At 45.0% G+C, this 13,775-nt stretch overlaps 1 protein-coding gene across 4 annotated transcripts in view; it reads left to right on the forward strand.

Annotated features, from left to right (window-relative positions):
* The window catches only part of LOC118378858 (neuroligin-2-like), a 357,211-nt gene that overhangs the window by 108,001 nt on the left and 235,435 nt on the right, over window positions 1-13,775 (forward strand). For all 4 annotated transcript variants that reach the window (XM_052497269.1, XM_052497270.1, XM_052497271.1 and 1 more), the window contains exon 2: window positions 10,299-11,265. In XM_052497269.1, coding sequence (XP_052353229.1) covers window positions 10,767-11,265 — 499 coding nt within the window. In that variant the 5' untranslated portion in view covers window positions 10,299-10,766. The remainder of the gene's footprint in view (window positions 1-10,298; window positions 11,266-13,775) is intronic.

The raw sequence follows: 13,775 nt of genomic DNA on the forward strand, positions 1-13,775 counted from the left end.
CTGATTTAGCCCACTGCAGTACAATGTTAAATGATATGCAGCATAAGTGCATGTTTTCAAAAGGTAAGTATGAGAACTGGTATTCTGAGGCAAAGTCAAACACATATAGTGAAATATCTATGATCACTTGAATCATCAATTTTAATAGCACCCATCTCTTAAAGAACTGTAACAGTAACCATCCAGGGCCCATGGCCATGTCCTCTACCCTACTGAGCAGCACTTCTCCTGGCCTAAAGCGGTGTCATCCTCGACCTCTCCCGCCCCAGCTAGCACATAACGTTCTGAGAACCATATGTTCCATATAACTTGGTGAGAGCGTGGTTGTCAAATGGTTATTTTGCATACAACCGTCTCTCAACTTTCTGGGAATGGTGCAGGATAGTTGCTTGACTGTGGAACATTCTCAGCACATTGGAACTTCAGGAACTTGACAAAAAACATACATTTCTTGTTATTTCATTACTTTAATAGAATGTTTCCTAAAAGTTGAAACATGGTTACATTTAATTGACATTTTGGTAATGTTCTAGGAACATGGTTTGACATTAGGAATGTTCTCAAATAGTTAATAGAATGTTAAGAAACAACGTTCTTCTGTGGGAATTTCATTACTTTTGCATAATTTAGGTTCTCAACTTTTTCCAAGAACGTTAAGAAAATGTTCCAAAAAAACGATTAGAAAACTTCAGTAAGTTTCGAAGAATGTTTTAAGAATGTTATATGAAAAGACATCTACATTCCGTTCTCAGCATCAACAAAACTCTCTATCCTCTATCTTTAATAAGAGTGTTCAGGTGTGTTGGCCACACCCACTAATTGGCCACACCTGATCTTAATGAGTGCTTGTTTCCTTTGAAACGGGGTCTGTTTGAATAGACTAGAATTAACAGCTTGTTAGGAGCTAAAAAAAACATGGCGTGCTAGCTCCATCCTGGTGGCACTGTGGACTGATTCCATGGATAGACAACACAGGATTATAGGTTCAAATGTCACTGATGCTGTGCCACAATAAATAAAAAATAACTGTGTTTGCATAATTAATGCCTCAGCAAATTTACTTCCATGTGTGCTTGGAGTTCAAAACAGTTAACCCCAACTAAACTAGCAGTGCTATTAAGTCTTATTGAAACATTTAGTCAAAGTTTTAAGGAAGTTATTCAAAAACCTCCAAATAACCTGTCATTTATTTTTTTCAGAACGTTAATAAAACCTCCCAGGAAAACTTTCAGGGAACATTGGTAAAATGTTCTCAGAACCTCCCTGCAACCTAAAAATGTACATTCCCAGAACAGGCAAAATGTTCACTTCCATTCTCAGAAAGCTTGCATTTTTTAGCGGTCAGGAAACATATAGCATCGTTGCCAGTACCAATGGGAAACCAAAAATGTACGTTCCCACAACTTCCAAGGATCCAAATGTGCTAGCTGGGGTATATGTGTTTTATTAGAGTGTGTGTGCAATTAGCCCCAGCTGATTTCCAGAGGAGTCAGTCAGGACTCAGACAGAAGGGCAGTCAGAGAACAACGCTGGGGCTGGCTGTGATGCACTACCACCCGCCCAGGAACTAGTGAGAGGCACGCACACTTGGGCAGTCACACACACACACACACACACACACACACACACACACACACACACACACACACACACACACGAGCACACACACATATACAATATACAGTTATATAAAGTAGGAAGTTTACATAACACTTTGCCAAATACAATTAAACTCAGGTTTTCACAATTCCTGACATGTAATCCTAGTAAAAATGCCGTCTTAGGTCAGTTAGGATCACCACTTTATTTTAAGAATGTGAAATGTCAGAATAATAGTGGAGAGAATGATTTATTTCAGCTTATATTTCTTTTATCACATTCCCAGTGGGTGAGAGGTTTACATACACTCAATTAGTATTTGGTAGCTTTGCCTTTAAATTGTTTAACTTGGGTCAAACGTTTATTGTAGCCTCCCACAAGCTTCCCACAATAAGTTGTGTGAATTTTGGCCCATTCCTCCTGACAGATCTGGTGTAACTGAGTCAGGTTTGTAGGCCTCCTTGCTCGCACAGGCTTTTTCAGTTCTGCCTACAATTTTTCTATGGGATGGGGGTCAGGGCTTTGTGATGGCCACTCCAATACCTTGACTTTGTTGTCCTTAAGCCACTTTGGAAGTATGCTTGGAGTCATTTGGAAGACCCATTTGCAACCAAGCTTACACTTCTTGACTCATGTCTTGAGAAGTTGCTTCAATATTTCCACATAATTTTCCTTCCTCATGAAGTACACTACTTTGTGAAGTACACTAGTTCCTCCTGCGGCAAAGCACCCCCACAACATTATGCTGCCACCCCCTGTGCTTCACCATTGGGATGGTGTTCTTTGGCTTGCAAGCCTCCCCCTTTTTCCTTCAAACATAACAATGGTCATTATGGCTAAACAGTTCTATTTTTGTTTCATCAGACCAGAGGACATTTCTCCAAAAAGTATAATCTTTGTCCCTATGTGCAGACCGTAGTCTGGCTTTTTTATGGTGGTTTTGGAGCAGTGGCTTCATCCTTGCTGAGCGGCCTTTCTGATTATTTTATTTATTTTTTACACCTTTATTTAACTAGGCAAGTCAGTTAAGAACAAATTCTTATTTTCAATGACAGCCCAGGAACAGTGGGTTAACTGCCTGTTCAAGGGCAGAATGACAGATCTGTACCTTGTCAGCTCGGGGGTCTGAACTTGCAACCTTCCGGTTACTAGTCCAACGCTCTAACCACTATGCTACCCTGCCACCCCATTATGTTGATACATTACTCGTTTTACTGTGGATATAGATACTTTTGTACCGGTTTCCTCCAGCATCTTCACAAGGTCCTTTGTTGTTGTTCTGGGATTGATTTGCACTTTTCGCACCGAAGTACGTTTATCTCTAGAGGCAGAACGCTTCTCCTTCCTGAGCGGTATGACGGCTGCGTGGTTCCATGGTGTTTATACTTCCGTACAAGTGTCTGTACAGATGAACGTGGTAACTTCAGGCGTTTGGAAATTCCTCCAAAGGATGAACCAGACTTGTGGAGGTCTACAATTTTTTTCTGAGGTCTTAGCTGATTTCTTTTGATTTTCCCATGATGTCAAGCAAAGAGGCACTGAGTTTGAAGGTAGGCCTTGAAATACATTCACAGGTACACATCCAATTGACTCAAATTATGTCAATTAGCCTATCAGAAGCTTCTAAAGCCATGACATCATTTTCTGGAAATTTCCAAACTGTTTAAAGACATAATCAACTTAGTGTATGTAAACTTCTGACCCAATGGAATTGTGATACAGTGAATTGTATGTGAAGTAATCTGTCTGTAAACAATTGTTGGAAACATTACTTGTGTCATGCACAAAGTAGATGTCCTAACTGACTTGCCAAAACTATAGTTTGTTAACAAAAAATTTGTGGAGAGTTTTAATGACTCCAACCTAAGTGTATGTAAATTTCCCACATCTATTGTACCTGTTATCTACCTGTGGACCTCTGTGTTATATCTGTTGTATCAGATATATCCAGTGTCTGTCTGTCTGTCTGTCTGTCTGTCTGTCTGTCTGTCTGTCTGTCTGTCTGTCTGTCTGTCTTTATCAGCTGTATGGGCGTGTATGTGTAGACAGATAAGACATAACAAGCAGAGTGATGTGGCCCTTGTCGCTTGTCTCTCAGTCTTTTTCCCCATAAGGTTCTGGTCAAAAGTGCACTAGGGAATAGGGTGCCATTTGGAACATAGCCCCTCTCTGTCTGTCAGACAGGGAATCATCTAACCAGTAGCTGGCTAATGAGTTTCCAGTCCCCTCCATGCTCCTTAGAGCTAGACCCAGAGCCACTGACCGTTGGCAGAAACCATGCTCTCACACAAGCTCAAACCCTGTAAATATTTTCTTTTAACTCTTGCCGTCGTATTGTTTCCAATTTTGTGCTCTGTTGGTCCGAAACCTCTGAGTCACCCTCCCTGAAGTGAAGTGTTGAAGTGTGTGTAGCTGTCTACAATTCTCCCACCAACCCTCGTTCTCCTCTCATGAATCACTTCTGTTCTCTCTCTCTCGCGCTCACATACTCTCTCTCTCTCCCTCTCTCTCTCTTTCTGCCTCTATTTCTCTCTCCCTCTCCCTCTTTCCTGTCCTTTCTAACTCTAGTAGAATTGGCATCCTATCAGACCATTCTTGCTGAGAGTCTTTCACCAGTTCAGTGAATGGGGATTTGGGGAGAATCACCAGTGAATTAACATTACAGTAACACACACACACACACACACACACACACACACACACACACACACACACACACACACACACACACACACACACACACACACACACACACACACACACACACACACACACACACACACACACACACACACACACACACACACACACACACACACACACTGCAAGGTCAGATAATAGTGATAATAGATATAGTAACTGGCTGGTGAGTATTTAGGTAGTAGCCATCAAAGCACTATTGACATTGTTGCGTGTAAGCAGCAGAGAAGACATGTATCTAAAGAGTGAGAGAGAGAAAATAGAGAGAATAGTAAGAGATTGGAGAGAGCAATAAAGAGAATGACGAGAGAATAGAAAGAAAGAGAGAGAGAGAGAAAGCGAGAGAGACAATGGTGAGAGAATAGAGAGAGAGAATGGAGAGAGAATAGAGAGAATGGTGAGAGAATAGAGAGAGAATAGAGAGGTAAAGAATGAGAAAGGTGAGCGAAAGAGAGAATGGTGAGAGAGAAAGAGAGAATGGTGAGAGATAGAGAGAGAATGATAGAGAAAGGTGAGCGAATGAGAGAATGGTGAGAGAGAAAGAGAGAGAATGATAGAGAAAGGTGAGAGTTTGCAAACAAATCATCAGGTCTGAAACGAGAGATATGGCACTATCTGATTGCTGTCTCTTCAGGCTCTCCTTTCCTCTCCTCTCTCTCTCTCTCTCCCTCCGTCGTTGACTTTCCCACTGACCTCTCGGTCAACTCATCCCTCTCTTCCTCCCTGTGGCGGACAGACAGAGAGAGATAGAGGAGCGGTGATGGGTGGACGATACCAACTCTCGGTCAACTCATCCCTCTCTTCCTCCCTGGCGGACAGACAGAGAGATAGAGGAGCGGTGATGGGGGGACGATACCAACTCTCGGTCAACTCATCCCTCTCTTCCTCCCTGTGGCGGACAGACAGAGAGATAGAGGAGCGGTGATGGGGGGACGATACCAACTCTCGGTCAACTCATCCCTCTCTTCCTCCCTGTGGCGGACAGACAGAGAGATAGAGGAGCGGTGATGGGTGGACGATACCAACTCTCGGTCAACTCATCCCTCTCTTCCTCCCTGGCGGACAGACAGAGAGATAGAGGAGCGGTGATGGGGGGACGATACCAACTCTCGGTCAACTCATCCCTCTCTTCCTCCCTGGCAGACAGACAGTGAGAGATAGAGGAGCGGTGATGGGGGGACGATACCAACTCTCGGTCAACTCATCCCTCTCTTCCTCCCTGGCAGACAGACAGTGAGAGATAGAGGAGCGGTGATGGGGGGACGATACCAACTCTCGGTCAACTCATCCCTCTCTTCCTCCCTGGCAGACAGACAGTGAGAGATAGAGGAGCGGTGATGGGGGGACGATACCAACTCTCGGTCAACTCATCCCTCTCTTCCTCCCTGGCAGACAGACAGTGAGAGATAGAGGAGCGGTGATGGGGGGACGATACCATAAAAGAAAATAAAGAAATAAAGAAGAGAGACAGTTCTAGTGACAGTGGTATGAACTGCTGCTGACCTGCCCATTGGCATGGCCAACCTCTGTCTTGAGCTGTCTGCCTGCTGTCACCATGGTGACCGACCAGCCGCCCCGCCTCAAAGAATGCCGAGCCGTCGTCCTGTCACAGGGGGGGTCAGACTGGGTCGCTCACTCTGCTCTCTCTTCCGTTGTCACCCACAGAGACTAAAGGGGCAATCTGCTCCCTCAATCACTGTCTTCCACCGTCACTGTGTCAAGGCTTCAGATTGACCTCCCCAACACTTAGACCAAACACATACACAGTGTCTCTGTGTATGTGTACATCGTCTCCACACTGTCAACTGGGATTTTGTCATATTTATTTTGTAATTAAAACGAGCTCAGCTGATTTCGAACTGAAAAGTCTGAGCCTTTGGAAGTCGTGATGAGATGGACGGAGGGATGAAAGAGTGGAGGGCTGGAGGAACAAAGGGATAAAGGGATAAAACACAGTGTCCATCAAAGTAATTCTTCAAGTATACCATGGGGGGGGGGGGGACAGAGACATAGTGATAGAAAGAAATGCTATTATTTTCACACTGGCGGCTTGCCAACACCATGTCAGTGTAGTGCTCCCCATGTTCCCCGTAGGACAGGGGAAAATACTATTCTGATGTTGTGTTCCCTCATATGAATCATGTATGAGTGTGTGTGTGCGCGCGAGTGTATTCATGTGGGAACTACCTAACAAAAAAGTGGCCCGCTGGTGTGACATCTCTGATGTTGGAATATTGCCGTCCCTGGCTCTTCCCCCCCCTGCTGCTCCTCGGCAACCCCCCCGGCAATGCTAGCTTGGCCAATTAGGCTCCGTAATTGAAACAATTATCCAATTAGAAGCCTCTCAGATGGGCCCTGACACCTGGCTGTCCCTCAGGCAGCCTAACATCTGCCAGTACCCCGATGTCCACCCTGGATCATCCCCTAACCAAGCCCCAGGACGGAGTGTTGATCTGGGCCAGATGTGTCCTCCACCCTGGAGGTCACCTTGACCATTATTACACTGATCAGTTCAGCAGGGTTACAAAGTCCTTAAGTAGTTACGATCTGCCTTGAGATCAGTTCCATATCAACACCCAATGGATGTATCCTCTCTTTGCTATATACCTTCCTGATTTAAGATGAGACTTCCTCTCTTGGCCTCTTTTATGTGTTTTTGAGCATGAAAGTTGAGCGTGTTGTGGCATGGTGTGTTATTGGGTGCGTGGGTAGGGTTTCTCTGGTGTCTCCTCTCCTCTCCATGAGAAACCATACAGACTATAGACCCCCCCCCTCCCCCCCCCACACACACACACACACACACACAGGAATGTTTAAACACACACACAGATGCGAACAGGCACACACACACATACTGATGCACACACACATACCCTGGAAAATGTGTATACACACACGCATACAGTATAAGAATGGAGGCACACTCAAAAGCACGCATGCATGCACACTCTAGGGGCTAAAAGATTTGGATAAAGATGGGGAGAGAAACCAATAGGAACGCGGAAAGAAGAATAGAGGGAGAAAAGAGAGAGAGAGGGAGGACACACAAGGGAGCAATGGAAACAGACAGAAACATAACAGGATGGAATGTACAATAAAGTGGGGACAAGGAATATAACAGTCGGGACACGGTGAACATTTTCATTGTATTCCAATTACACACCCCACAGTCACGCTAGCTTTACAAGGCACATCATATCCGCAATGCTTTTCTACTCCAAACTGCACGAACTGAGCTAAAATACAGCATAATTTCCTTGAACCAAAAAAATAGTATTTCTTTTCCCCAAAACCGGCTCTCCTTATTATTTGCATCGACCTATCTGTGTTTAAATTCATGGCCCCCATCAGAACTCTGCTTCCAAATTAACTCACCGTCTCCTCTCCCTCAATTCCAAATACAAATAGCTTTATTGGCAAAAAGCAAACCCAGACAGCTGAAGCAATAATACAGTTAATGAGGACATTAAATGGAACAATTATGGGATGGTGATAACCCAATAACAAGGGACAAACTGGAGGGACTAAGGCTGTGTTCCAAATGCCATCCTAATCCCTGCATAGTGCAGTACTTCTGACCAGAACCCTATGGGCCCTGTTCAAAAGTAATGCACTATATAGGGAACGGGGTGCGATTTGGTACGCAGCCTAGGAGTACAGCTTGACAGTAACATTAATGATGGGGCGGAGAGAGAGAGAGAAGCAATGCTACTGGAATATAACAGGCAAATCTCTCTCTCAATTCAATTCAAGGGACTTTATTGGCATGGGAAACACAGTACCAGTCAAAAGTTTGGACACACCTACTTATTCAAGGGTTTTTCTTTATTTTTTACTATTTTCTACATTGTAGAATAATAGTGAAGACATCAAAACTATGAAATAACACATATGGAATCATCTCGTTATCAAAAACGTGTGAAACAAATCCAAATCTATTTTAGATTTGAGATTCTTCAAAGTAGCCACCCTTTGCCTTGATGTCAGCTGTGCATACTCTTGGCATTCTCTCAACCAGCTACATGAGGTAATCACCTGGAATGCATTTCAATTAACAGGTGTGCCTTGTTAAATGTTAATTTATGTATTTTGTTCCTTCTTAATGCTTTTGAGCTAATCAGTTGTATTGTGACAAGGTTCCAAAGTAAGTTCCAAAATAATAAAGACGTTTCAAATGTCATATTATGTCTATATACAGTGTTGTAATGTGCAAATTGTTCAAGTGAAAAAGGGAAAATAAATTAACATAAATATGGGTTGAATTTACAATGGTGTTTGTTCTTCACTGGTTGCTGCTGTGATGGCACACTGTAGTATTTCACCCAATAGATATGGGACTTTATCAAAATTTGATTTGTTTTCATGTTCTTTGTGGGTCTGTGTAATCTGAGGGAAATATATGTCTCTATGGTCATACATTGGGCAGGAGGTTAGGAAGTGCAGCTCAGTTTCCACCTCATTTTGTGGGCAGTGAGCACATAGCCTGTCTTGAGAGCCATGTCTGCCTACGGCGGCCTTTCTCAATAGCAAGGCTATGCTCACTGAGTCTGTACATAATCAAACCTTTCCTTAAGTTTGGGTCAGTCACAGTGGTCAGGTATTCTGCCAATGTGTACTCTCTGTTTAGGGCCAAATATCATTCTAGTTTGCAGTTTTTTTGTTCAATCTTTCCAATGTGTTAAGTAATTATTTTTTAGTTTTCTCATGATTTGGTTGGGTCTAATTGTGCTGTTGTCCTGGGGCTCTGTGGGGTGTGGTTGTGTTTTTGAACAGAGCCCCTGGACCGGCTTGCTTAGGGGACTCTTCTCCAGGTTCATCTCTCTGTAGGTGATGGCTTTGTTGTGGAAGGTTTGGGAATCGCTTCCTTTTAGGTGGTTGTAGAATTTAATTGTAGAATCCAGTGGTTTCTTAATAGATGATTTTAAGATTTGTATTTGATCATTTATATGTTTTTGTTCTTTGTTCTTTGTTATAGTGCCGAAAAGATTGGAGAAATGGTTTATCCATACATCTCCATTTTGGAAAGTCTCTTTCTCTCTCCCTCTCTTTCTCTCTCCCTCTCTCTCTCTCTGCCTCTCTCTATCTGCCTCTCTCTCCCTCTCTCTCTTTCTCTCTCTCTCTCTGCCTCTCTCTCTCTCTGCCTCTCTCTCTCTCTCTCTCTCTCTCTCTCTCTCTCTCTCTCTCTGCCTCTCTCTCTCTCCCTCTCTCTTTCTCTCTCTCTCTCTCTCTCTCTCTCTCTCTCAATCTGTGTGCAGATTGGTGCATTCCCATGTGTGTATATACTTATTGATGTGTGTGTGCGTTTGTGTTTGCATGCCACAGCTGGGATCCAAAGCATCCGGAAGCTTCTCTAAGCTGCTTATAAACAGCCACTGATGACCATTGACCCTTATGGTCAGTGAAAGACCGGTCTAATCCAGTATCCTGTGTGAGTGTGTGTGTGTGTGTGCACGTGTGTATGTCTGTGTTTGGGCCCCTGTGTGTGTGAGTGTCCAAGCGGGCATCCTTCTGAGTGTGCGCGCGTGCGTGTGTGTGAGTGTTTGTCAGCTTTGCCACAGCTGCCCAATAGGAAATTAATATCTATAACTATTGGGGCATCAATAGCGTCTCCATGGTGATTACAGCCCATAATAAGGACTAAGGATGGATCAGCGATGATCATAGAGGGCTTGGATGAGCGATCTGATTATGTCTATACTTTAGTGAGTTATCTTTTTCAACGCTGATGATGATGAATCCCTACATAGATGCATTGGACCTGGCACAATGTGTAGGGGTTGTTTTTGTGAGTGAAATAAGTCCGAGCAGATATTGATATAGATTTTCATTCCCAGTACACTAAATGACTTACAGGTCACTTGCTATAAATTCACAGATAGCAATACAGACATGATGGGCTGTGCTGATTGGTAGGCCATCTGTGATTTCAAGAGTAATCCTTAATCTGTTATTTTCTCCCTTTGCCTCTCTCCCACCTTCTCTCCCCCTCTCTTCTGCAGGGTCCGTTTGTGACGGCGACAGTTGACCAGGAACTGTGACGGCAGACCTCGACCGTGATGAGGACCGTACAGGAGGATGGAACGTAACAGAGTTCTGACCGTGGAACCGTTCTCGACAGCGACCGTAGAACACCAACACTGACCACAACCACGCCTTCTAAAGACCGCCCGGTCTCCCCCTAACCCCCAACCTCTCCCGCCCCCCTGTATTACACCGCACCACCCGCGCCACTCCACTCCTCATCCACCCATCCTCCTGTACTCCCTCCCTCGCTCCAGACCTCCAGCCTTTCGGAGGGTCCACTTTTTCTTTCATTAACACTCTCAACTACCCCTTCTCTCGTATTCTATTTCTATTCCCTTTCTCTCCAATATTCTATATCTTCATGAACATTGAGTCCTCTTTGGAACCCTAACATAGACGGACGAATATCGTTGAGTTGGAGGTGGAGTCTATAGCTATCAGTCATGTATCTTTTCCCTCTATCCCTGTGTAAGCCAAATGGGCGGGGTCTCAGCGTTAGTCCCCGCCCCCGCTGCAACATGGCCGACACCTGTCTAGTCTGGCTGTTGGGCCTGGCTCTCCGCCTCTCTCTGACCTCCTGCCAGAAGATAGACCCTGCCAACAAGCTGCCCACGGTGACCACCAACTACGGCAAGCTGCGCGGGCTCAAAAAGGACCTGAACAACGAGATCTTGGGGCCAGTGGAGCAGTACCTGGGCGTGCCCTACGCCACTGCGCCCATCGGCGACCGCCGCTTTCAGCCACCCGAGGCTCCGGGCTCTTGGCAGGAGATCCGCAACGCCACAGCATTTGCCCCGGTATGCCCGCAGAACGTGCATGGCGTGCTGCCGGAGATCATGCTGCCGGTGTGGTTCACCGACAACCTGGATGTGGCGGCCAGCTACATCCAGAACCAGAGCGAGGACTGCCTCTACCTCAACGTCTACGTGCCCACCGAGGACGGTGAGTGTCGGGTAGGGGTGGTCCTTCTCTCCCATAGGGGGCGCCACTCATGTCTATCTATACACCTACATGTGGGTAGGAGGGTGAGGATGGGAAGGGGAGATGGAAGGTGGAGTGGGATCTGTCATTAGATCATATCTAATTATCTTCTTTTCGTCCTTTTTTTTGTCCCCAAAACATATCTAAACCCCCTGAAACCTCACTCTCCTTGCCCAAATCATTTCCAAATGTTTTTCCTCAATCTCTCTTTGGTTCAGTAGGTCGGGGGCATGCAGATGAAGTTTGAGAAGCGGTCACTTTGTAAAGCCTGTTCTACTTGTCTCAGTCATTTTCAGACAATTTTAAGGTCTTCTCCCATTTTCTTTTTAGGGGTGCCACTGAGCCATGTCTGAGTCTGGTTTGAACAAGGTAAGGGGAGAGGGAAGGAGGAAAAGCAGGGGTGGACTACGACCAGTAATCGGCCCTCACATTTCTAACACAACACACTGCCCCATTTTTTTCCCTCAAGGCCCCCACATTGGCCAATTGTTTCCATTACGGTCCCCATTTTTAGCCAGATAATGATCATTTTCTGTGGAAAAACCCAAGTTAGACAGGCCCACTTGGCTAAGAATGGACTAGTCCATCTGGCGTTTGCCCAAAATGGCCAGTCCGTCCCTGAGGAAAAGTAATGCTTCTTCTACTGATTCAAACGCTCGTTGCCTTGCCTCAAAATAATTCTCTGACAGTTGTGTCAATCTTGTGTCGATCTTTGATGGTCTGGGGTGCAGGAAGGGAAGGAGAGGAGGACAGAGTTTCTTTCAACTCAACTGTCATATGTCACCAGAAATACTGTATCTAAAACCTCTCTAGAAACTTCTCTCCTTCCTCCAAATCATTCCCACGTTTCTTTTGGCAAAAGGGAATTAAATCTTTTCCTTTTTCATACTTTTCTCCTATGAACAGACAAAGTCAGAAACGTTTACATTTCGAACAGCTTGTAGGAAATGCACGACATATCCAAATTTATGTGGACACCTGCTCGTTGAACATCTCAAAATCATGGGCATTAATCTGAAGTTGACCCCCCCTTTGCCGCTATAACAGCCTCCACTATTCTGGGAAGGCTTTCCACTAGATGTTGGAACATTTCTGCTGGGACTTGCTTCCGTTCAGCCACAACAGCATTAGTGAGGTCGGGCACTGGTGTTGGGAGATTAGGCCTCCTTTCTCGCAGTTGTCGTTCCAATTCATCCCAAAGGTGTTCGATGGAGTTGAGGTCAGGGCTCTGTGCAGGTCAGTCAATTTCTTTCACCCCGATCTCGACAAACCATTTCTGTATGGACCTCGCTTTGTGCGCAGGGGCATTGTCATGCTGAAACAGGAAAGGGCCTTCCCCAAACTCTTGCCACAAAGTTGGAAGCACAGAATTGTCTAGAATGTCATTGTATGCTGTACGTTTAGATTACCCTTCACTGAAGCTAAGGGGCCAAGCCCGAACCATGAAAAACAGCCCCAGACCATTATTCCTCCTCCACCAAACTTTACAGTTGGCACTATGCATTTGGGCAGGTAGCATTCTCCTGGTATCCGCCAAACCCATATTAATCCGTTGGATTTGGGTCCGTGGGTAGCCTAGTGATTAGAGTGTTGGGCCAGTGACGAAAGGTTGGTAGATCAAATCCCAGAGCTGACAAGGTAAAAATCTGTCGTTCTGCCCTTGAACAAGGCAGTTAACCCACTGTTCCTAGGACGTCATTTTCAATAAGAAACTGTTCTTAACTGACTTGCCTAGTTAAATAAAGGATAAGTAAATAAAATAAAATAAAAAATGGCACCTGGTGAAGTGCGATTCATGACTCCATAGAATGCTCCAGAGTCCAATGGCGGTGAGCTTTGCACCTCTACAGTTGACACTTGGCATTGTGCATGGCGATCTTAGGCTTGTGTGCGGCTGCTCGGCCATGGAAAGCCATTTCATGAAGCTCCCGACGAACAGTTATTGGGCTGACGTTGCTTCCAGACACAGTTTGGAACTTGGTAGTGAGGTTTGCAACCAAGGACAGACTATTTTTACGCACTTCAGCACTCAGCGGTCCTGCTCTGTGAGCTTGTGTGGCCTAGCACTTTGCGGCTGAGCCATTGTTGCTCCTAGACGTTTCCACATCACAATAACAGCACTTACATTTGACCGTGCAGCTCTAGCAGGGCAGGAATTTGACAAACCGACTTGTTGGAAAGGTGGCATCCTATGATGGTGCCACGTTAAAAGTCACTGAGCTCTTCAGTATGGTCATTCTACTGCAGATGTTTGTCTATGGAGATTGCATGGCTATGTGGTGTTTATTGCAAAGATATGAGGACCTGATCCTTTTCTATGCTTCACCATCACCCACAGGATTCTGTTTGGTCTGTCAATATCACAGACTGACCTCCAAACTGCCTAGATCTAGCTTTTTAGATACTCACTCTCAACTGTTACTAACACTAGGTACTATCTAGACTTTTATGAGAGGTTTGTAAGCGTGCTT

This window comes from Oncorhynchus keta, chromosome 35 (assembly GCF_023373465.1).
Source record: "Oncorhynchus keta strain PuntledgeMale-10-30-2019 chromosome 35, Oket_V2, whole genome shotgun sequence".
Classification (NCBI taxonomy): domain Eukaryota; kingdom Metazoa; phylum Chordata; class Actinopteri; order Salmoniformes; family Salmonidae; genus Oncorhynchus; species Oncorhynchus keta.